The sequence below is a fragment of the Topomyia yanbarensis genome, chromosome 3 (assembly GCF_030247195.1).
Source record: "Topomyia yanbarensis strain Yona2022 chromosome 3, ASM3024719v1, whole genome shotgun sequence".
In the NCBI taxonomy this organism is placed as follows: Eukaryota; Metazoa; Arthropoda; class Insecta; order Diptera; family Culicidae; genus Topomyia; species Topomyia yanbarensis.
Genome location: NC_080672.1, coordinates 139,098,926 through 139,124,628, shown reverse-complemented (window position 1 = coordinate 139,124,628; position 25,703 = coordinate 139,098,926). Strand labels below are relative to the sequence as shown.

At 37.2% G+C, this 25,703-nt stretch overlaps 2 protein-coding genes across 4 annotated transcripts in view; both read right to left on the bottom strand.

Annotated features, from left to right (window-relative positions):
- LOC131692720 (protein stum) overlaps window positions 1-25,703 on the bottom strand; it is a 184,885-nt gene that overhangs the window by 13,825 nt on the left and 145,357 nt on the right. For all 3 annotated transcript variants that reach the window (XM_058979942.1, XM_058979941.1, XM_058979943.1), the window contains 4 exons: window positions 5,424-5,757; window positions 5,127-5,359; window positions 4,946-5,060; window positions 4,786-4,884 (listed from right to left, as the gene is read on the bottom strand). In XM_058979942.1, coding sequence (XP_058835925.1) covers window positions 4,786-4,884; window positions 4,946-5,060; window positions 5,127-5,359; window positions 5,424-5,757 — 781 coding nt within the window. The remainder of the gene's footprint in view (window positions 1-4,785; window positions 4,885-4,945; window positions 5,061-5,126; window positions 5,360-5,423; window positions 5,758-25,703) is intronic.
- On the bottom strand, window positions 17,306-18,558 carry LOC131692724 (uncharacterized). The gene is made up of 3 exons (XM_058979949.1): window positions 18,237-18,558; window positions 17,556-18,182; window positions 17,306-17,497 (listed from the first exon to the last, which is right to left on the bottom strand). The coding sequence occupies exons 1-3, from the start codon at window positions 18,441-18,443 to the stop codon at window positions 17,321-17,323; spliced, it is 1,011 nt and encodes a 336-aa protein (XP_058835932.1). The 5' UTR covers window positions 18,444-18,558; the 3' UTR covers window positions 17,306-17,320.

Sequence of the window (25,703 nt, the reverse complement as noted above, 5' to 3'; positions counted from 1 at the left end):
CCAAAGATCCTCCTTCCTAACTGGGGTATGCCAAAAAATTATGTTAGCATGATGCATTAGAACTGGTAATAGTTACAGGACGCCAGATCAAGAAAATAGAAATCAGAAGATTTTGTGCAAATTTCGACATTCTCTTCGATCGAACATTTTATGGATATTTTTCTACTCATTTCGATTTAGCGTCATCTACACCTTTTAAACGTGTAGCTTAGAACACCTTGCGTTTTCCAGCACCGTCAAGGATTGTCATATTCGGTTAGCGCATAAATATTGAGAACTCTAGAATATCCATTGTTGCAACGAGACTAAATTGTAACTTGTAAGTAAAAATAAATAATAAAAATCAAATTAAACATCAATAATTCGTTGATGTACTATAGCCTTTCTTGTGACAAAGAACATGGATTGTCTTAGATTTGGCTTTGTTTTCATTAAGAACTTTTCAAAATTTCGTTTAGTTTCTAGTGACAATATGAAGTAATTAGAACTAAAAGCTTTATGCAGGGGCGGGTAAAGCGTAGTTGGTAAATTGATTACCTTTTACGCTGCTCATCACGGTTCGTTCATCAATCCCGCACATGTAGGGTTAGAAATTTTTCTAAAGAAATTTTCTAACCCAAAAAGAGGCGAATAACCATAAGGTTAAAACCTGTATAATCGAAATAAAAAAGCTTTATACAATAATTTTTAAGCCCCTCCCGAAATAAACTCCTGGCTACGGGCCTGCTTCAAACATACAGTTGCTTTCGGTGACGCCACAAGTATAACAAGTATATTAGAAATCTTTTATCTCACTACTAGGTGAATTACTTGTTGATCTGTCTATTGATATACCATCCAACATTTACCTCATGATTGAACGCAATGCCTAATCCAAGGAATACATACTAGAACTCACTGTTTCTTTATCAACACATTATTTTGTCTTTGAAGTGAACTTATATATTGATTTTTGAGAAATAGTTCATTTATTATAAAGGTATTTCACAAAATGTTCTCAACATCGAATTCCTTGAATCACGTAGATGTGTTTTCATACCCCGATATTCAAAATCGGTTTAGTTTTGCCCCTAAAACACCAGTAAAGCAATGCTCTGTATGAAACAATCTCATTTTTAATTAATGGAAATTGGTATGCGAGGACTAAAAATACAAAATGTCTAATATCTCCGCCGCTCGTGCACGGATTTAGACAATCTATAGCTTGTTAGAAAGGTATTTTTACAATTTGCATTGTTCGAAAGTTATTTGCAAAAAACCTGCTGTGTTTTGACAAAATCGCCCATATCTCAGAAAGTAAACAACATATCGAAAATCAAAAATAATAGTGTCAAATGGCAACGTTAGGCCTTTCATTTGAAAATAATTTCATTACGATCGGTTCAGCCATTGCTGAGATAATTACATGACATTTTGTACATACATACATACACACATACACACACACACACACACACACATACAGACATTGTCTCAATTTGTCGAGCTGAGTCGATTGGTATATGAGACTCGGCCCTCCGGGCCTCGGAAAAAGTTGTCAAAGTTTGAGCGAATCCTATACATTTCTTTTGTAAGAAATGTAAACATATTAAAATAAAACAAAAAAACATATCAAAATAAACATTAAAAAAACACATTAAAATAAACATTTACTATTCATTAGGGTGTCTCAAAAATATATATTTTATCGAAATTGTTCTTAAACTTTTTGTATATTAATTTTCGTAAGCCAAATCGGTTTTGATATTAACACTTGTATAAAAACCTTCATTAGGGTGGCTCAAAATAATTATTTTGTTGCTAAGGTTCAAAATATTTTTGAAAGAACTTTTTGTACGCTGAATTCCTATTTTGGTTATAAAAATAGAAATTAACTTTACTTCTTATTAGGGTGGCTCAAAAGTAAGTCTGCCTTTTGTCTTTTATAATGATGTTTTGAATAGTAATTATGTTAAGCTGAATCTATTTTCTATATTGAATTGATTTATATCTCATTATGGTGCTTCAGAAATGAATATTTAGTTTTCTCTGATCAAAAAGGATGTGTTCGACTAATTTTGGAACGTTTAATTCATTAGTGGGTTACTTGATATGAAAACTACATTTTCTTAAACTCTCAAAAAGGCAAGGGGTCTTAGAGGCCCGGATAGTTACAGTTCTCTAGTTCCAATCAACTTGTAATTTGAAATACATTTGAAATTGGTCGAGCGTTTTCAGGCTTTCGATTCTCTCGCCGATAAAACGACAAAAAGAGGCTTTTAGTTTCATTGGGTTGGCGATTCTTCATGAAGTCACAATTTCAGCTTGTCTTTTTGAGGGTTAATTTTCAAAACAAACATTTCGAGTGTCTTAGTGGAATGTTTAATTACATTCACTATTCAACGAGATGGTTAACGTTTTTTTTTCGCTGGTGTGTTTTGAGTTACTTAGATTGCTTATTTCATATCTTACATAAAAAAACAAAAACCCTTTTTTCGCGTATATGGTTCATTTAAAAATGGTCTTATTTTATTTGGATAATATCGCTTACCCTCAAGATATATCAGTGCCATACAAATTCGAATCGAAATAGTCTTGCAAAATGACTAGAACTCAACCGTGTTCTTTCAATTTGACAGTTACTACGTAAGTTAGCATGAAATAGTTCCACAAATATTTAATGACACATTACAATTGATTGAACATATTTACTGATTTTTTAACATTCTGAATATCTTCACCATCTAAAAACCATACTTCCCATTCGGCTCCTTACCCTTGATCACTGGTAAAACCCTCGTAGATCATGTTCTCATTGCTGTCTGAAAGTTGTGCATGTATTCGTGTCATTATTCTAACTATAAAGTGATTACAAATTAAATATCAGTAATAACCATGCGTCTCCATCAACAGTTTTTTTTTAAATTTTGACTGCTTATCGCAAGTTTTTGCAAAACTAGCATAGACTTGTTTTGAAGAGACAATTAAAAGCTTTCGAATGAGTATAGTGTGATCGCGGGCATCCACGGGCGTCGCATTAGAAGTTCAAATTCAATAAAAATTAATGACAAACAGACACGGATAATTTTGGTGCAGTAAAGCAATGCATAAAATCAAACGTGTCTTTGACAAATCAAAATTACGTGGTGTAGTATCTATGGTCAAATAATGTAAAAAACACATGAGTTATGTCCTTCAAAAAGCTGACAAAAGTTCATTTTACGTTCAAATCACTTAAAATATCGCAAAAATGTCCCTGATGGATCAGCTGATACGAGAAAAAGACTAGCGAGAATATCGCGTAACCTTCATATAGGGACTTAAGTTCGGGCTCGTTCCACTGTGCGCAGGGCTCCTGGACACTATTGAGCTAAGGGGCCTCAATAATTGAACAGGTATAAACAGCTATAGAGCAGGATGATCGAAAAATGATTACGCATTACGGAATAATTTTTACTCCATACCACCTTGAGACTTTTTTCCAAATTTATGCCAAATCAGTCAATCAGATCTCCACAAGCATGTGCCGTTGCTGATGTCCAAACGGCCTAACACACTATATGCGGTAGTAGGAGTTCGATCTCAGATGAGCTGCGTACAGTTTAATAGACTTAGTAACAACGCTATAGTCTTCCAAGAAAGTGAAAGGGCGAAGTGTAGTGCAAATATAACATTGTTGGTTCTGTGTCAGTCTGTAAAGTAAAGATGGTACTGTATGATGTAAAAATATATATTACGATCAGATAGGGACAGTTTGGTTTCGTTTATAACCCCGTTTATTGCCCAGTTAATGCGAAATTCTCGACAAACGTATGATTACGGCGTAAAAGCCAACTGTCAAAATTCTCTTTGAAAAGAAATTCCGGACAAACCGTTACTGGCTGAATACAGTCCACATCAGTAAATGAAAGAGAAAACTTTTCTCTTACGTTTACTACCAACGTTTGTGCTTGGTGAGTAACGGTTTGTCCAGAAATTCCTCTCAAAGTGAATTTTGACAGTTGGCTTATATGCCGTAATCATATGTTTGTCGAGAATTGTTTTAAAGCAAAATGTTGCTTTTGTTCCCGTAAGGGGGTCCTCATACATAATTGCGACAAAAAGTACCTAATGTTTAATAATTTTCTTTTTGAAGCAGTAAAATGACTTAGACATGTGCGCTATTCTGCAAATTGTTTATTAAGGTTTCATTTATAAAATAAAAAAAATTCGAGTGTAAGATGTAAAAAAATTGAAGCTTTCTCGGAACAAGATTTTTCGAATCTGCGGGCATTCTCGTTTTTCAATCAACTTCGGGTTTTGCCCGGCTTAAAGAAGACAACATTCTCGGGCGCTGTAACCTACAACATCCATGTTTTAATCATTAACGATTTTTTGCAGCCGGTCAAAGTGGAAAAATCATTCGAAAAAAGAAACTTTATTTTCAAGTGGCCGCCATTTTGTTTCTATATCGATTTTTTCATGTTTTTTAGGTTGGAGCGCCTCTACAGAATGTAATCTTCAAGATCGTTTTGGTTTGCTGCTTGTAGACGACGAATTGCGACCTGTATCGTGCCCGCAGATGAGGTCGGTTTTCAAAACACCTTTTGCTGGAGCCGCAATTTTGGACGCCATTTTTGACACCTTACGCTCGAAAATTTTTATTTTATAGATGAAACCTTAACATTTTGCAGAATAGCGCACATGTCTAAGTCATTTTACTTCTTCAAAAAAAAAACCAAACATTAAGTACTTTTTGCACAATTTTATAAGGACTCCCTTAAAAATGTTATTTTATAGTTAAAAACAAAATATAGGTTTACGTACCAAACAAAAATAGGCCAAACAGATTGGAAGCACCGGAATCGCTCCTCGCATCATCGATGAATGCTCCACCAGCGTCATGTCTATTTTCGGTCGCAAATCCTACAACAAGAATTACATCTGTTAACGCCCAAATTCCAGAAATGAAACTATTCCAACTTACTTCCGGTGGTATCGTTGGGGCGATGCTTTGCTTTTTGCTAAATGTACTGGTTCTTCGGCTGTTGTTGTCCCCCTTTTTAGGGCAGCACATGATACAGCAGCTCATGCAGTTGAAGCTGAAAGAAAAACGGCTCGTTTCTATCCAGCCACCCTTTTTTGGTATTATTCTAATCAAGACCCACCTTGACTTGACAGGCACCTTCTTCGGCTTTGGCTTCGGTTGCAATTTGGGACGCGTCCGCTTGAAGCAAAAGCAACACTTGACAGTCTCCATCTCGGCCGGTTCTGGCTGCATTTTGTGGCGCTCCAGCTGATCGTGACCCTTGCGGAAACGTTTACAGCACAAAAGCTTGTTCCAGCAGGACCGACATCGTGATGTTTTCTCTTCCGGTTCGCTGTCAATTGACGAACGGGGCTAGAATGAAGGTTTCAATCAAAGTACAACCGACAAATCGGTATCCGGCACCATCACAACTTACCACCAACTCCCGGGACTTGTTCCGTCGGCAACTGGCGCAGCAGCTCAACGATTGCCAGCAGGATTTCTTCGGTGTTGCTGCCGGTTGTGCTTCCGCCGGGGATGTTTTTGAACGACGACAACTGCGACAGCACTTCAGTCCCTGCCAGCAGGAAGTTTTTCTCTTTGCGTCCTCGGGTTTCGGCTTTGGCTGCTGCTTGTTCTGGTCAGCAGCTTTTCCCTTGCCACAGCAAGAACTACAGCCGAAGCACCGCTTGAACGGAAGGCACGTCTTGGTCCAACAAGGTGCGCAGCAGGCACAACATTTCGATTTTCCAGTCTCGTTAAACTCGTCACTGTTGGATAAAGGGGAGGAAACGAAGGGAAAGGTTTATTTTATTAACTGCTAACATTGGTCATTAATCATGTTGATATGAGTTTGCTACAGAATGCCGCAGAAAAGAAATTCAAAGTCATCCTTCAAGCTGTTGTTTAATGGGGAAAACACATGATTAATCTTAATTAGTCATGCCGAAAAAACCGGTGAAGGAAAAGCAAAGTTGCTCACTAACGGAAGGACACCAAACTACTTTTTTCCCAGATCACTCGTCAGTTTGCAGCGCATAGCAATTTCGATGTGGCAGTTTTATCTTTCTCGCGAAAGTAAGGTGTAAAAGCCACTCAATATTTAAAGATAATAATCGTCTGTGTTCGACGAATAAAGACAATGTATGATAGTGAAATTATATCATAGAGTGTGTATTGTAATTGTAAATACCGTAAACCGGGGTGACATTGATCATTTTTGGACGCAACACATTTTTTTAAGTTTAATATTTTTAAACCATGTACTGATGTATGGAGAACAAGATTGCATGGTTTTACCTAAAATTGTCCGCTTGCAGCTATTTTTCCTAGAATAATTTCAAGTTGAAGTCCGTTTTCGTATTCCGGGGTGACTTTGATAACCTACAGATTTACCCACATTAAGTTATTGATGTCAATGCTTTTCATTCAAATGTTTGTTTAAACTGTCTTTGGAAAGATACTCATTGTTAAATAGATGTTAATTGGTATTATACAAAGCATTTCAATATACTGTAAAATTCGAGTAACCATTTTCGTATAATTTGGGTCCAATTAGAATAAAAGATTCTGAAAACCTTTATAACTGCTAAAATTGTTTTATTTCAGTTCTTCATCAATGTACAAAAAGTTTCATCCATTTTAACACGTTGGAATATTGAACAATAAAAAAATGTTGCGAATTTTAGCTTGAAAAAATTTGAAATTATTGCCAACTAGTTTTACAAAAAATTGTATTTAAAATAAGCAAACTCCTAAAAGTAAATTTGGCACATCCCACTCTAAAGGAAAATAAAAACTCGCTTGTAATTTATTACTCTTGCTCAAATCTGAGATTTATTTGTTTTATAAAAAATAGACACTTTACGAAGCTTCGTAAAAATAAGGTTAACTCAAATTTCGGTTTTTTGTAGTTATTGTACCCAAATATCGAACAGTATAGTCAAAAAGTATAACAAATGAGTATTTTATAAGTTTAGAGTAAAAATCATTTCAAATTAAAATGATTCGGTAGACTATTCTGGTTTAATGAGCGATCTACGAAAAAAGTTTCGAGTGATCAAAGTCACCCCGATGATCAAAGTCACCCCGGTTTACGGTAGTTGGTTTCGTTCATTGCACGATCTAAAATAATGGCGACTTTATGGACGAAAATTTTCGTGATTTTTAAATATTTAGTGTACATTGCACGAAAGTTTCGTTAGTCTTACGATTTCATTTTCGTTCATCGAACAAAATTTTCACAGGTTTTTCCATCCGATCTTTAAGAATCGATGTTTGAAAACATCGATTTTTTACATAAAAGAGATTCTATTGAGTACTCAAATGATTGGGATAATTTTTGTTCGTGACATTTACGGAAAATGTTTACGGAAGTTACATGCACTCTCGCAGAAACCTTTTTTGTTAAGATGGTGGGGATTCTTTAGCAAAATCCGTGATTAGCGCCAAACAAAAGTCTTGGGTTATTTAGGAGTCTAATTTGTGAATAGCAACAATTTGCTATACACATCTTTCGTAGTGACGAGCTTTATAAAAAAAGGTGTTGCATGATCGATCTCTTAAATATTAAAAAAATCGATATTGTCAAACATCGATCCCTAAACATCGGATGAAAAAATATCCGAAAATTTTGTTCGGTGAACGAAAATGAAATCGTACAACTAACGAAAAATTCGTTCAATGTACACTAAATATTTGAAAATAACGAGAATTTTCGTTTAAATCATGAAAAATTGTTTCGTTTTCTACGATGTATTTCGTGCTATTGCGAAAATTTTCGTTCATCAAGTCGCAATGATTTTAGTTCATGTAATGAAAGCATCTAATCTATTTTTAGCAGCTCAATGATAAATTCGTCCAGCGATATTATTTTTTGTGCATATTTATTTTGGGGATTCTTGGGAAAAAATGTTCATATTACGAAAGATGCTCGTACATATTATAAAGACTTTTGTGCATTTTATCAAACTTGTAATGTAACATTTGTAATGAACCTACGAAAGTCGTTTCGTGTTTTCGAAAAACTCGTTACGAAAATAGAAAAAGTTTCCGTAGAACTACGACATCATATACCCGAAAAATTTGTATATTTTACGAAAGTTTTCTGTACGAAAGTTATTCGTAGCAGATTTACGAATATATTCTCCACGCAGAAGAATCAGGTATTTTTGAATCAACAAAACGTTTAGTTGCATCTAAATAGTGACGAATGAGTGTTTCAAACTGAACTAGGCGTTTCTCGAAAGCATGTATTTGGTTTAGTACAACAAATACTTCTGTTTGCATTTTAAATAGAAACATTGTGGAATCAAAATAAAATTTGTTAGATCTAATGATCCCTTTGAGTTGTTCTCTCCTTTGGTTGAAACCAAAGACTTGTTTTTGATTCATCGAACTTGTTTGTTCGGTTAAACTTATCATGATTTTGTTGTTTCAAACGAAATGTTTGTTGAAACTATTAAAAAGCCAACAAATGAATTTGTGGATAATTTCAAGAAACAGCATTGATTGAATCAAACCTGAATCTTGTTTATCACTATATCAAACGGGATAATTGCTATTTAAATTCAAAATTCGTTTATTTGGCCTGATTGTTTTTCTACGTGTCTCAGTGTAGTTGTTTCTTGAGATTCCATCATTTTTGAATGTCAGTTTTATTGGTTTTGGTTTTGAATTTTTTTCTAGATTTCTTGTACTGATCTTGTCCTACGCTGACTGGATTGCTTTCCTGAGCTCTGCCACTGATCGCGATGTTTATGGCATAGCTAAGCTGTATTCGTCAGTTGTAAAACTCAGGAGAGTAATCAAGATAGCGTAGGACAATTGAGATATCTGACGTTTAAAATACGCACACTGAGATCTCGCATTTTTATACTACCGCCCTCTCCCTAGAAGCAGTTTGTTAGCCTTCCAAATCGCTGTGTTTTGACATACAAGTGTTTTACAAAAAAGTTCATTTCTGATATTTTTAAAACTCCTGATAATGCAAGTAAAAATGTACAAAACCCTAACGTCTCAGGAAACAGGTTTGGGCTGCCACCACCCGACCCACTAAAATCTAGTGTTCTTGTCTTTAACCTAATTCCTCCCCGGTACTACCTTACGGCATTATTTCGGAGAGGGTTTTTTTTATGTGCATAGCACCCACACAGGCTGGCCATTTCTGCTTGGCAGTCGGAAAGCTGGCTGTAGGTCGAGACTTACGGCCCTATTCTGCGCGGCGTGTGAGGTGACTCGCGGCGAGTCACTCAATTCTGACAAGCGAATGCAGTGAGAGAAGTCACTTCGGATGAACACCGATGAACTCGCAACTGAGTGACAAGAGTCGATGCGCCGTGACTTTTCGAGTCGATACCGTTTACTCAAGTGACGGAAGTGCTAGACCGAAGAAAATTTCAAATTTGTTTCGCTTTCCATTTACTACGAACGCAAAACTCGGTTGAATTTGGTTTTTCGGTTGCAATAGGCATATAAGGACAGAAAACTATGGAGGCCAAAAGGTGAGTTTATTTGTACTCTTTTACGATTTCAAACCACTGTACAAACCATTTGAGAAAAAAAATCTTAATTGGTTTGCTGGTCGTCCGATCAAATTTTCAATCGAAGAAATATTTTTATTGCTTTCTAGGTTGAAAGTTACTAACCGGAAGCAATGTGGCCAATGTGGAAAAGAACCCAGCCAAAAATACGCAGAGGCAGCTAGTTGCTCAAAGGCTAAATACAATGAGGTGTGGAACTGCCTAAGTACGGAACAGCGATGCTACATGTTTTTGTGAAATGTCTGTAGAAGAATAATTAAAATGTCTGTAAAAGTCTGTAGAGGTTTGTGTAAATCCTATTTACACTAGGTTATTACTTTAAAAGTGGCTTGAAATTATTAAACTATTGTGAAGGAATCACTTGTATTCGAATCAAATTATTCTAGTATAATTTTGTTAAACACTGTTACTTTTTTAAAAGTCTGTAGATGTCTGATTACCTCTGCAGGAGACCATCAAAAGTCTGTAAAATACAGATATGTCTGTAAATCTGGCATCCCTGGTACGGAATTAAACAGCCTCGGTCCACCAATGCGTTCGTTAATGGAGTAGCATAAAGTACGTATTATTAAATATTTTGTGTGTGATACTAACGAAAGTTTGTCACTGTAGGTATGGACAGACTTCAAGTTAAAAACAAAGCGCAAACTTTCCCACAACCGTCTGGAATCGCGAGCTACGGGTGGAGGAACGCATAAAATGGCACATTTCTCGCATGATCATGGCTAAGCATGATCGTTTTAAAGCGGCCCAAGCTGCTCGATATGCTGCCTTGCGCAGCGCGTAGCCTACTGAGCGCCTCGTACCACCAGTAAGCTGGACGCCGTCTATTGCGAGGTTTTCGCAGCATTGTGGCGTCGCGAGCCATCGCATTCATTCTTGTTAGATCAACCGCATCCACGTTCTCGATCCCACCGTCCAGCCGAAATGCCTCAACGGTCTTTCTTGGAGGCATCCTCTTCCACTTTCGCTCGCCAGTCATCGTCCTCCGTGCTGCAGCAGGAATCCTTATACTTCTCGCATACTCTCCAATCCATGTTCGCCGTCAGTGAAGGGGTACAGAATGTGACGTCTCTCCGAAATATGCTAACGGAGGCTTTATTGGCAATGAATCATTGTACAATCGTATGTCTAACTTCGCTAGGGCTTCCTGCAGGATATACCCTCCTCTGTTGGTTACTCTACTGCTCCATTCCACAACCCAGGAGTTGAAATCACCACCAATGACTACCGACTTTCGGCTTGTTAACTGCTGTACTAAAATTAGGCTGAATAGTAGGGCATTGCAACAACTTTTTTTTTGAATTCTCAAAGGCCCCCCTCTCATATTGTGACAAATGTCAAAGTAAGCGCAGATACCAAATTTCACATCATTTGGACAATTTTAGACCCCCGCCCACTTCGCTTGAAATTTTTTGAAATTGGTACTATGGGAAAATATGGAGGAAAAATACATTAAATACTATAACTTTTGAAGTAGCAATCAGAAAATTTTAATTTATACCTCTTTTGAAAGGAAATAATCTTAGTATTTGAATGGAGTTATTTTTGTTTCTATAAAAATAGGGGAAAGTGGGGTACTGGGTAATTTTGGCCGCAAAATCCCATATTTTAAATGATTTTTCTGCTCCGTGATGCAAATCATACATATTTTGCAGTTTTTCTAATGTGAAAAAAATCTCAGAAATCGAACGGAACCCTTTTCACCCTAGTCCGAATACGAAAAGTTATGGTTATAGGGCTTTTTGTCATTAATATTAAACTTCATCATTTTCTCGTGCATATATCTCTATTATTCTTCACTCAATTTTATATTTTTTTTGTTATAAATCAATTATGTCCTTCTGATCGGGAAGCCCTTTCATTCAAGATCTAGCTATTAAAATAAACTATAAAAAGAACTGTTTAAAAAATCTGATCAATCGGCTCATCGGTTGCAGAGATATCGTGCGCATCACTAATGCTACTGTAAGGAAATGCTTCGGTACAACGGCCGGCAAATTAATCCATTTTTGAATGAAAATATCAACATTCTTTTGCAGTGTTTTTGGTATGGCTTGGACTATATACCTAAAAAAAATCCCGAAAACATATCAGTGAGCCTAAAGATATATAGTCCATTGATCTGCAAATCAGTTGGAAAAGCACAATCTGTATTCACTACTCACCCCAAATGTTTGCCGGTAAAGATATTTCCTACAGAATTTCATTCGAAGAACCTACGTCTTTTGGAATAAATTAAAAATCTTTTTTTCCCGGGATTCCCGAGAAAACTGAGTTAGTCGTATTTTCAAGGAAGCGTGAACCAGCGCAACTACAGCTTCAATTAATGGGTCAAACTATTGCTCAGGTTTCAACATTCAAATATCTCGGAGTCTGGTTTGACTCTAAAGGAACCTGGAGATGTCACATTAGGTATTTGAAACAGAAGTGCCAACAAAGGATCAACTTTCTCCGTACAATAACCGGAACATGGTGTGGTGACCACCCAGGAGACCTAATCAGGCTGTACCCAACAACGATATTGACGGTGATGGAGTACGGGAGTTTCTGTTTCTAGTCCGCTGCGAACATACATTTCATCAAACTAGAGCGAATCCAATATTGTTGTTTGCGTATTGCTTTGGGTTGCATGTACTCGACACATACGATGAGTTTAGAAGTGCTGGCGGGCGTTCTTCCGCTGAAAAATCGATTTTGGGACCTCTCATATCGATTGCTCATCCGATGCGATATCTTGAACCCGTTAGTAATTGCAAATTTCGAGAGGCTTGTCGAGCTTAATTATCAAACCCGTTTATGGCCTTGTACTTCGATTACATGACACAAAATATCAATCCTTCTTCATATTATCCCTACCGTGTCAATCTCCTACATGCTTCTGATTCAACTGTATTCTTCGACATGTCCATAAAAAACCAGTTTCTGGAATCCCGGATCACATACGTCCGCAAGTGATCCCAAGCGTCTTTCATAGTAAATTTCGAGAAGTCGACTGTAGTAGGATGTTTTACACCGACGGGTCCAGCCTCGACGGCTCCACTGGCTTCGGTATATTAAATCAAAACTCAATGATCCTGCTTCAGTTTACATCGCAGAACTTGCTGCTATTCAGTATACTCTTGGGATCATTGATACTTTGCCCACCGATCATTACTTTATTGTCTCGGATAGCCTCAGCTCAATCGAGGCTCTCCGTTCAATGAAACCTAGAAAGCACATTCCATATTTTCTGGGGAAAATCTGGGAGCGTCTGCGTGCTTTGTCTGTAAGATCGTACAAGATTACCTTAGTTTGGGTTCCCTCGCATTGCTCCATTCCAGGTAATGAAGAAGCGGACTCTTTAGCTAAGGCGGGTGCTTTACCTAAGGTATCAACGAAACCTTGGTTCAGGGGAATGGATGTGGGTCAAGATTTTATTCGCGTGATGTCTCGGCTCATGTCCAATCACTACACGCTGGGTGCTCATCTCCGGCGTATTGGGCTCGCGGATAGCGGTATCTGCGCTTGTGGCAATGGTTATCACGAGATCGAACATATTGTCTGGGCACGCGCCAAGTACTGTTCTGCCAGAGCTCAACTATTAGATTCTCTTCGGACCCGAGGAAGATCACGCAATGCCCCGATTCGAGATGTACTCGCAAGTCGCGATCTCCTCTATATGTCCATTTCCATTTACATTCTTAAAAACCATCAATATCCAGATTTAACTGCCCCTATCTTTTTTTCTTATCATTCTCAGAAGTGTCCCCTTTCGCCTACCGTTCCCCAACGATGGTTTGATGCGACTCCAAGACGAGACAAAACATTTGTCGAATGACCCAACAACACGAAACCTACAGTACATCACACGCGCAACGCGGTGTGTTGCCGATCCGCATCTGAGCCGTACTACGAAGTCCTTTGATGGAACCCCTGCCAGCTCGAGGACGACTGCCCGTCGTCCCAATACATGATGCATCCATCCGAATCTGAAATCCTTGGCGTTGATTCCCGATGCCGGAAACTGAATGTTTATATCTACCCCCTCCCCCCTCTGCCAGCCTTGTCCACTGTCTCTCCCATGTCTTTGATACACAGATGTAGGACTTCCCCCCCCCCTTCCTCCCATTGAATATCTTCCCAAAACTTATGTGCGCCCTATCTTTAGTTGATCAATATTTAATCTCGTTAAGAAATACTTAACCCTCTAGTTCCCAACACCGCCTCTAGGTGGTCTCTTTAAAAATCTAAATAAAACTTCTAAAACATGATTGCATGTTGTCATCCGCACTAGCATTTCTTCCCAACGATCACACCTTTCATACACACACATTGTTTGAATAATCGTAGCTTTCTGTTAAAGGCAATTGAAGCTGAAAGTTTAAAATTCGATGAAAACGTGGAAAAAAACTATTTTGTGTTTAGTGGTAATCTTAATTAAACAAATTTTAACTATTACTAGAAATTTTAATAACTAAAAAAATATTTTTGAGTAGCCTGTTAGTAGCATTTTACTGTAGGTGTGAATTGGTTTAGTGGAATAATTCGGAAGTTTAGCTTTTTTGGTAAAACACTTTGCCCGCCTAAAGGCGGTGTTGGGCACCTGGGCAAAAAAAAATTTCAGTCTTTTGTGATTACTTATTGTACCGAAACTAGCTTTATGTGCAAGTTTAGCTGAAAAGAAGCATGTTTTAAAATCTTTGAGTGAATGCTGCCGTTAGAATATGGATGTCCTTATCATTTAATTATATTTAGGGGAGTCTGGGGTAAGATGGCGGAATCTTTTTTCTCCTTTTGTATTAGAAATATGCCGCTGTTTATAGTCCTGCACTTCAAGTACTGTGTAATACATTCTTCCATGTACTTATGTTGCATTACATTCTGTTTCGTTCACGTTAAGCGTTAAGTTTTCGAGCCTATTAGAGTGAAGAGCCCATTTTAGTCGTATTACGGAACGTGCCTCACCATTTCAATACTTACTCGGAATACAATTGATGCAATGCGTATGAATTGACACCAGTATCTTTGCTTTCCCATGCGTTGAACGAAGATGGCTAGCGCTGCTCTAACCACCGGCTTCACATGGTTAGGGCGAAAATAGGCTCATTACCCTAGGGGAAGTCTTTAAATTTCAGCATTTTTATTATTAAAGCTAGTTCAAAGCTATTACACGAATGACTATATTTTTCGATAGCGCACGAAAAGAACTTTCCGTGGCCGTATATACAATATACGCAACCACAAACAAAATTTGTTCTTTTTTGTTTGTTTACTTCGGAATTTCACCTGAAGAATCTCGAAATTCTTTTTTACACAATCTTCTTAAATTAAAAAAATAAAACATGATAAGTGAAACCATCGCCAGCAGATACTGGTCTCCCCTACTATAAATTAGAAGTCAATAATTAAACAACCAAAGCACTAGAGAAATACTCCTTAACTTTGGTAATTTGCGTTCTGATGGAGTCCAAAATATAAACCATCTGAATTCGCTTATGTTGAAGCAACTAGAAGAAAAAAAGTTTTTGTTTTTATTCGCCCAGGGGCCCAATACTGCCTCTAGGCGGCCTACTTATTTTAAGGCTTTAATGAAAAATCCATTGCTTACATGAATTATCAACACTATTTTCGTTTTTCTCATCACGAAACCCACATACAAAAGTTTTTTCAAGCCAAATAAAAATTTGGGCACTGGAGGGTTAAAATAGCCCTAATTAATCCCCCCTAATCTTAATAAAATTGAACCGCTCCCTCGAATTATTTCTAGTTAATAAGTTAATTGTAAAATGTTCCGCTTAGTTAATAATTAATTGATCCAACAATCTCCCTTCTAAAAATCATAAAGTGCATTGCTATACAAAGAACACACAAAATCACCCGTCCCCTTAATCTTACGAATATTATACTATCCCCTCTTGTATATGTGTAAGTTAGTTGTAAAGTTTTTTTAGATTCATTATAAAAAAAAACAAAATAATATTGAAATGTGTAACCCCCTAGTTTTAATTTTTTCCCTTTTTTATATTTCGACTATGTTAGTCACATATTCTTTTTTACATTTTAACGACATTCAATTAGCTAGAGATTACTGGGTAGGGATAACTTATGAAAATTGGAGCCATAGTACTCAAGTGAGAGCAAGGAAGTGTGAAGTATACAGATCGGAAAACTAGAAGTGGCAGGGTCATTACAACCCTAGTTTTAAGAAATTCAAAATGTAAAACAATAAAAAATGACACCTTTAAGCTAATGCAAACGTGCCTTATCAAATAAACGAATTGAATAAAATATTCCAGAGTTACAGTCACATCGGTTCTTCGGTGATGACTGAGCCGATTTTCACAAACCAAGTGGGCGGTATAATATGCAGTTGGATATTGCAACCCTCCCCCTCTGACATGCATTCCTTTCATCAACACCGCATAAATTAAGTTGTGTTTCGAATTCATCTCGTCAGTAACTAGCACCAATGTACCACGCGCTTTTGTTTTCTCCTTCATACCTTCATAGCAAAAAAATGTGGACACCTGTACATATCGAATTGAAGTGTTTTGTACAAGACACCACCATGATTTTACGAGCGAAATAAAATCAACCAATGAAGCCCTGAAGTGAGTCGATAGTTTGGATAGATGTGCCGTATTGTTACCTTGGTCGTGTCTTGTACACAATCATTCATTTTTTTTATTTTTTACATCTTGTAAATGTATTAAATGCCCACGGCCCCGTGAAGCTAACTAAAAAATTATACACTTTTGTGGGATTTATAAAATGTTACCATAACACAAAATTATGACATATGCACATTCATTTCGAATGATAACGTAAATTATTTGGTGATCAAAACATTAAAAGTTGTTTTTCTTGCAATCAATAAAATGACACTTTGTCCGATCTGCTTTAATACCGACCAGTTGCATGAATAAATCGGTTTTTCGCAAAAGATTCGTCCGAGAAAATGATGTTCCTTACATCACGCTATAACAGTAAAAAGTGCTGTCCCTGACGAATGTCCTTCTACTGAGCTGTACAAACAATTTGTCGGTCAAATGAAAATTGTTTCACTTTCAACAGTCGTAGGACTATAAATTGGCCGCAGTGCTGACTTTTTGCTTCCTACAAAGTTGCCTGATTCCTGCAAAACTTTGTTGAGTAGTTGTGGCAAATTTTGCTACTGCGGAAGTGGACATGTTACCGCAGCTGATATATTTCTCGGTTTTATTTAATGATGCCTTATCATGCGGTACTCGTCAGCGCGTAGACTTGTGACTTGTGGCTCCTGGTGTGGTTTGGTCGGGGAATTTTGCTTCATGCACCGAAAGGCTAAACGGATGCAAATGTTTAAACCGTTTCACCTTTTCAGAATTACATGGTGACCGAGGACAGCCAAATAGTGTTTGGAGCATGTTTTTTCAGTATAGGAAGCTTGGGTTAGTTGTACCAGATAGTTTGTAAAATACGGAGAAAACCATTTTTTAACAAGTTCAACGGAAAACAGATTGAAAAGGAATTGCCAAAACGCTGATAAACGGGTGATGCGAAAGTTAATGACTTTTTGCTTGAACCCGAACCTGAGTCCGGATCAAACCCCACCCGCTGTCAGTTCTTATATTTGCCAGCAATTGAGGTTAGTATCTGTCACCGTTTCACTTCAAGTGAAAACAACATAATACTCAGTTATCTTAATTATTAGCTTTCTCGACACGAATTAATCTATCTTGTCGTACTGAAAAATTACAACAATGATTGAATATTTTATATTTGTTGATTGCTTTACATATCTCTTCTGCAATTTGTTCTAGAATTTAAGTTATTCTTCTACGCTTCCCTCACTATCGAATGATTTTTGACTACTCGTTTCAATAAGCAAGTCTTTAGGTCGATTGCGCTCGGACTCTAACCGTTCCAATTTATCCAGTCTGTGATTACACATCGCAATATAATCGGCCATCTTCTTCAACTCCATCTCTTTTTGGTCGCATTTGATCTGTGGGGAAAAAACGAAATAGTTGAACTGTTCGGTACTTATTTTAACCTCTCTCTACCAAAGCATCGTCTAATCGCTCTTGCAGTTGCTCTTTCTGCAATTGCTGGTTAATCAACTTATTCTTCAATTTAAAAAGTTGTTCCTGTCCGATTTTTGCCCTTTGCAATTCTTCCATTAGCTTTCGTCTTTGTTGTTGCATTTCATCGTAACGACACTTGTAGATGCAAAGTTCTGCCTTAAGTACTGCACAGGTATTCGTCTCCGTATCACCACAGGCACCATAGTCAAACTTTCTCTTTGTATTGGATGTGTTTTCGTCGTACATTGCCTGCAGTTTGCATCGAAGGCTTAGATTTTCTCGCATCACACAATCATATCTGTCAGCTTTGTACTTCAATGCACAGATCGTTTCCTTTAGGTCTGCTAGTTCTTTTTGCTGTAAATCCGGATCTATTACTACCGATTGCTGCTGAATCAGAATTAATTCTCTCTCCTGAACGCATGTTTCTGCAATTTGTTGAACCGATGCCAATTGCTGTCCGAGATCTCGACCGCTTTCTGTCAAGTCATGCACTTCAGATTTCATTTTCTTCACTTCATTCATCAGACTAAGCACATAGTCTGCCAGTTCATCAGTGCTCAATTGGAGCAGGTACTCCCGGGTGAGTTCGTAGTCACCATCCGGCTGTAAGTTTAATATGAGAATGCGCCATTGAAAGCCTATGTTGATGGATCTTACCCTCAACAGCAACCTCCGGAAACGAGCTTTGTGCACCACGTCCATCATGAACTGTGACATGAGCAGTGGATTCATCGCCCAAGCCCTCAAATCGGTACAGGATTCATAGGTTTTCAGCTGACAATCGCTACGTTTTCGATCCGGCAGCAATGGTTTCTCATTTTTAAACGGAACATGGAGAAATAACCTCTGCGAGGAAAACGCCATTGATTGGAGCTTTGCAACTAAAACTTAAAAAGTTTCTTTTTAATCTTGTACTAAAATTTGGCGACCATAACAAAAAATTTCCGACCGAGCGAATTTGCACTATTCTAATTGCGACGTATTCTCGACTTCTAGTCTACTGTGAACTTGTCAGCGCGCAACAGATTGGAATTTTTTTGTAGGTTCGCAAATCGTCTAGGATGCAGAAAATTTATAACATTTATACAATGTGTGCTCATTTGATTTTTGGATCATAGTCGCTCTAGTTTTGCTCGAAACTGTCATTTTTATATGGAATTTGTAAGTACGAGCCTAGAGCAAGTCGAATCCAAAACGCAATCAGCATCCTAGAATATTGGTTTGAAGGGAGGTTCTCATTCACAATTTTCAAAAATTAGATTATTCGATCCGCGCATCAAAAAAATTCGGGCAACTATTCGAAGTGACGTCTTGGCCGCCATGGGACGCTCTCGACTCGAGAAGCTAAGGTCAAACCTGTTCATGGCATTATGCACGCTCCCAGAATGCTTCGCGTTGCACTGTACAAATGTACAACTCTCGAGAACGTATTTCATAGCTTGATCTGTAGAGGCATCGCAGACTAATCGCGAGTTATCAAACAACCACAGAAAACGGTGAAAACGAAAAATGTTGGTCTATATTGTTAAAGTCACATTTTAACCCACCAAATTGGAATTACTATTTTTGTTTCTTGTTATAGTTTGATACATATTAACTCAAATTCGCGTTTATATATCACAAAACTTTTTTTTTTCTCGATTTCGGCTGAAATACCAATTATTTTAATGGGAAGGGGGTCCGTCATATTGGACCGGCCATTTGGAATTTCGAAAAACTGACTTATAATTCGTAAGAAACGATGACCAAAACCCACAATTCCATGTAATTGTTACAAAAGGTTGACATTTTACCACTAATAATTTATCGAATGTGTTCTCAAAACTTCAACCGCGTTTATCTTAAAACATGATTTTTCAAACCTGCGTACAATCTCATTTGAAAACGGTTCAATTTAAAGATTTCTTCTTTTTACATTTCATAAAAAAAATCATTGGAGGAATGACCTATAAAATATCAAAATTCTTTGTATTCACTATTTTAGTGAAGCCTCCAAGTAGAAAAAAGGACCAAATCTCAAAGTTTGAGATCGCAGCATTAAGTCAAATTTAAAGTTTTTTATCCGTTCTTAGGTCATTCCTACAATAAATTTAGTTATTAGTTTTGTTTCAAATCGATCCTGAGGTACCAGGCTGTACGAAGTTTTGGAATTCCACGCGCACCTAAACTTAGGCCGAATTCACCGCGGGGGCCAATTTGTTTTTCTGTTTTTCAAATATTTCTATTTACATGTTTATCCGAATCTCTGTTGAAACCAGACCAACCAATATTTTCGGTTTTAGCCTACGTTCAAGCTTATCTTGACTTACAAATTTACCAGAACTATTACTTGATTATTAGTTTTATTTATTAACAGTATGCCAACAGACATATTTTTTCCAAACTCGGGGACTTATTCTTTGGAAATCCTGAGCCCCGTAATTGGAGCGTTTTGCGGGATTCCTGAATTTTAAACTTTTTATTCCTGGGATTTCGTGGAGGTCAAGCTTTCATATTGAAGGAAGTAGGTCAATGTTCTCCAGTGCTCAAAGCATTAAAAAATAGTTTAAGCACTATCGTGAACATGAATCTATGACAAAAGGTCGAAAGACAAATGGTTGAAAATACAAAAGGTCGAATGGACGAAAGGTCGAAAATACAAAAGGTCGAAGGGACAAAAGGTCGAAAGACAAAAGAACGGATAAATTGAAACCAACTTTTTAACCTTTCATGCCGTAGACTCAGGTGATTCGCATTTCTAATGCCACAAGATCCTGACTCTTACGGTAGCAGACAAAGGGTTAAGTCGCCGGTAAACTCTAAACTTGCTCATATGACCCTTCCACGCTTTTCTAAACATTCTACCTTCAACTTCTTGCTCTCCCTTGAGTACTATGGCTCTTAATATTGAAAAATATACTTCACGTTCCAGTCCCTTGCTAATCAAATGCCGTAACAACAGTTGAAAAATTGACTCAATAGGTCAAATGGTAAAAATAACTCCAGTTCCCTGTTGAAATATAGGCTGTTCACTTCTTCCATCTCATATGATAAAGAACGAATACTGGACGGCTAGAACAAATGTTCTGCTTGCGTACAAACCAAACGACGTTTTCTTTCCATGTCGTTTTCTCTTTGCTATAGTGTGGACTTTGGACTTACAGGCGATGTGAAGTCCGCCGTTGCAACAAAGACACGCCGCCACGTGCGTAAGGCGGCATCGCTAAACGCCGTCAGCCGGATCGGTAGCATCTGTATTTTGTTTCTAGTACGTTGTCCGGAGGTCCGACACTAGCAGCAGTTACCGAAATCCAAACTAGGACCTTAACAACACCCTCGCTGCCCTTGTATGCAAAAGTGACGTAAGCGCCACTTTGGTCAAATTTCATTTTTTCATATTTCTGAATTCTCCACAAAAATCCACGTCTTTCAGTGTAATTGTCTTTAAAAAATTATGCAAAATGGCCATTTAAAACGAGAAAAACAAAGTGACGTAGACGCCATTTTTTAGCAAAGTGACGTACCGGTGCAATATAGTATTGAAGGTATATTTAACAAGGCAAAACAATTTATTCTTAAGCTGTTGTATCATAAGTAATATTGGGAGGTAGATAAGCACCATTTTGTGATGAAAATGGCTAGGGTGGTGTTATATTTATGCTAGGTGGTATTCAAATTAGTTTTTTTAGCACGATAAATTTTTTTAACTATTTATATTTTATAAAGAAATCTCCTGTGCAAGTTCGAATGCTTCTTTAAAGCAGCAAGCTTAGTCTTTTTCAACATGTATTTTTTAATTTTTTAATATGTATCTTGGTGAAAACTTTTGTTCAAAACCTTGACCGCTGTTGTTCTATATTTCATCATTGTAGTGCGCAATTGGTACCCAATCAATTAATTTCAAAACCAATTCCAACCAAAACAACTGCAAATGAAATGGGATTTATTCAAGCCTCATAAACCGTAAGTTGAACTGTTCACATATCCGGCTCCAAATTTATACGAAAATTTCATGGGGTCAGTCCGAGACAATGTTAAGCCAGTTTCATTAATTTTTCAAAGTTTAGCATGAAAACTGGTATTAATATAACATGAACATTAATAAATTGTATATATAAAGGCTCTAAACTAATTTTGAAACCATCTGAGAGACTTTGTGGATTCAAAATGAGTAACCCATACCTGTGAAACGTTTGTACCTGAATACACCTGTTATTCGACACGCTTGATCCACTAAAAATGCAATCAACTCCAGAATAACCGTGTACTAGGAAGTCTTCGAATGTGCTTGAATAGTTTATAGACAACCTATATGATGTATTTTGATGTGCCGTGTAACAGGAATATTCACTAAAAAATTACCAAAGAAGCGGGAAAACCGGAATTACCGGGATCAGTCGTAAGGTGGAACACTGTATCCATTGATTGTAATTTTCACAGATCACAGAATTTGATGTGCCGCATGACAGAACTAATTTCTAGAATTGTTTGGTCCGAACTTCCATATATCGCATGACAGTAAACATTTCAAAAACGTTTCATCCCGGATGACTTCACATGTGATAGCATTGTTCGTAGAAAACCGAGCTGGTGCACCTTGATGTGCCGCGTAACAGGAATATTCACTTAAAAATGTGTCCGTTGAAAAGGAATCCGGAATCACCGAATGAGCTGTAAAGTTTCTCCGTGTTTCCGGATGACTTTACATGTCTGCAGATCATCGTTAATGTGCCGCATGGCAGGTATCTACAAGTATAAATGTTTCACAAACATGGGTAGCGCATTCCATATTCACTAGGACTTCCAGCCCAGAACTGCTTCCACGTTGCTTGAAAGAGGCCTGAAGTTATAGTGTTCAAATGTAGGATAAAATATACAATACATTTTATAATAATGCCTGACTTGCAGCTAAATTTGGAAAATTAATGAAAATGTACTGAATGGCCCTCGGACATAACCCACGGAACATCCGTATAGATCCAAAACCGACCTTTTGACCAGACCACCACATATAGCCTCGGAAACTTGAAGGAAGTAATAATCATTTGCAGATAATTCAGTTGAAACGGTTGATAATATACGACACGTTTTACCCGGTACTTTTGGTTTGTATGCATACGTCAGAATTGCATAAAACAGTAAAATGAAATCGCTATTTTTTTGCAAAAGTGACGTTAGCTAAAATTTACAAGGTTTTTGCCAAAAATTGAAAATTTAAGCAATTGGCTATTATCTACGATGGATTGTACACACTTTGTACAGAACAGATAGTTGAAACATTATTCGTGCTTTTGAAAACATCACGAAACACAAAAATTGGTTTCCTGAAAAATATTCCTATTGGCGCTAATGTCAGAATTGCATAGGCAGCGCAAAACAGCCGCATCGTCGTCGAATAGATTTCATCAAATTTAGTGCAAGCAGAACGGTACCAGCAGTCGTAAACGTTTTAAAGGTGTGAGTGCGCATCGAAAGTAGCAACATGAGATGGTCGGGTCCCTGCGCAGGGTGAAAGAAGCTCGAGCCGAATATTAAAAATTATAGCGTAGAATAGATTCTACACCCGCACATGCTAGGGCCCTAAACCGGCAAAAAAGAAGGAAAAGATTGCTTGTGTGCCCCATTATCCAATGCTAAGGTGTTTGAAGTGATATTTCTGTAGATTTATGTTTGTTTATGTTTCGATTCCTGTATTTTTTCCAATGTACTACGAGTAAGACTGCTCGGGAAAACAGTCCCCACTCAGGTTTCGGAAGCTGGCTTATTATTGGTAGTTATCATCAGGGACTCTGCCAGTGATGATAACCTGGAGTTGGTAGTTTAGTCGCAATCTTTTGATTACTGTTTGATATCGCCCCGCGAGACGGAGTACTCTTCGGCTTTTGCGTCTGCCGTTTTGTTTCTCCAAAAATTTAGTGGAGTTGGCTTTCCAGTCGGGCAACTTTGACACCGGGCAAATGAGTGGATCACAGGTTTGCTTGCGAGGGGCCACCTCGTCCTGCGGATCCCCAGCGGCTTTGCGCCGCTTCGATTCCTTGGCCGCGGTTATGCGGTTACACCGCATTACGCTGGCAATGCGATCAGCTTCGAAGCAGTTTCGTCCTAGCTTCATCGAACATATTTTGTGCTAGATTCGTAATAATTTGGGCTATTGAATATGTCAGTACTATTTTCTGTATAATGAATTGCGACAGGCGATCCAAATATGATGTGTTGTGCCCCAAATCTCAAATCATAAGGAATATAATTGGCAAATCAATCATCATATAAAGAACAGCTCATGTTATAAAGAAGGAAAAGCACTCGAAGGTCTTGGCTAAAAAGTCGATTTTCAGAGTAATTGTATAGCCTTTCTATAAGAGAAAGGCAAAAATGCACAAAAAGAAATGTGTCGCTCTTGCCCTTTTGGGGTGTCGGTGTTGGGGACACGCAGCGTTATTAGAATGTCATATTTCTCCATTTTATAATTTTTGATGAATTCAATGTTTTGAAACGCTGAAAAAATTATATCTTGTTAAGAACCATCTAAACAAGGATTTTACACAGTATTTACAATTTTAGGAGCTTTGAGTAAATTTAGAAAAAAAGATTGTACTTAGGGTCTCGGACTTGCTCCCGGTTCCCCCACAGAGGAATAAATTAATTCAAAACCTGATCAAAGATCAAAAATTTCAAATTCAGTTGTCATTGGTATGTGATAATTTATTGTGTAGTGTATATGTACCACAATAGATCTAAATACTGGTCGCAGTGGTTCGTCTTCAACAAAACAAAAAAAAGTGTAATTTGATGATTTCCGTATCGTTTGACAGAGTACTGATTTTTAAATGTTGTGTTTACTCACTATACAAGAGGTTCAAATCGACCAATTATAGCTTTTTTTCGGTTATATTTTATCCTCAAATATTGAGAGTTTAATTCAAAAGTTCAGGAGAGTATGAAGCGATTTTTATTCAAAACAGCCAGTGTAATTGTAAAAAATTGTAAATTTCTAATCCAAATAAACTACCTTAATATTTACCGAGCATACGTATGTGCCTATAAACGTATTAAATATTAGAATGAAAACTTTCAAGTTACTTGAAATTGAAAAAAATGTTTTTCCGGTTGTTTCCGATTGAATGAAGTATATCATATGAAAGATCAGTTCTTCCTTGTTATAATATTAAAATAAAATCTACCGAATATTGCCGATTTTGTATTTTAAACCACTTTGAAAATATTAGGTTCCATCAAATTGTGTATATTGCAGCATAGGGCGGAACTGTTACCGTAGTTACAAGAAATGTGTAAAAAAGTTTGCAAGATATTTTAATTCGAATCCTTGGACTAAATCAACACTCTAGAAAATTGGTCGACCTTCTCTAATTTTCAAAAATTTTAAGTCGCATTCTCAAATTTTCATAAATTTCAAGCTAATTAAATATAAAATCAAGCTCTTCAACATGAACGAAAAAAAATGCCTGAAAAACTTTTTACTGTTTTTAGTCAGAAATGGTAATATTTTTTTCTTTATTAGGTTCACATTGGAAAACTTGAAATTACCTTTAATTAGAGATGTGCGTCGCGCCGCCGATTTCAGGTAAAACGCCGCCGGCGCGCTTGTTATTTTTACCTGAAATTGTTAGCGCGGCGCACACCTTTACTTTTTATTTGATAACAATATCATGAAAATCGATCAAACTATTCTCTTGCAATTCGGGATGCCAACTGAAAAAAACATATCGATTTTGCGTGTTAATTAGTATCCCTCAAATGAACGATTTTAACATTAACATATTTATAATAAAATCCTCAAAATAAAAAAAACTTGAGCCTTTAACATGGAAACGTTTTGTTTGATCCACACGCAAAGATTCAGTATGATTTTCACCGTTTATATGATAATCCCCCTTAACTAAATATGTACCATATTCATTACACGATCTGTAGAATGAATCAAAATTGGTTGTCTCAATAAATAAGGTCTGTTCTTTTTATAATGTTGATACAACTTATATATTGCGAAATGTTTTCCCAATGCGACTAAATTTTTCATTTTGCGGGTTTCGGGACAGGTTCGTGGAATTTTGGAAAATCCTCAAGAGTATAGGCTTTCCGATTTCTTTAAACATTATTTTGTGTACCGCTGGTTTTGTTCACGTT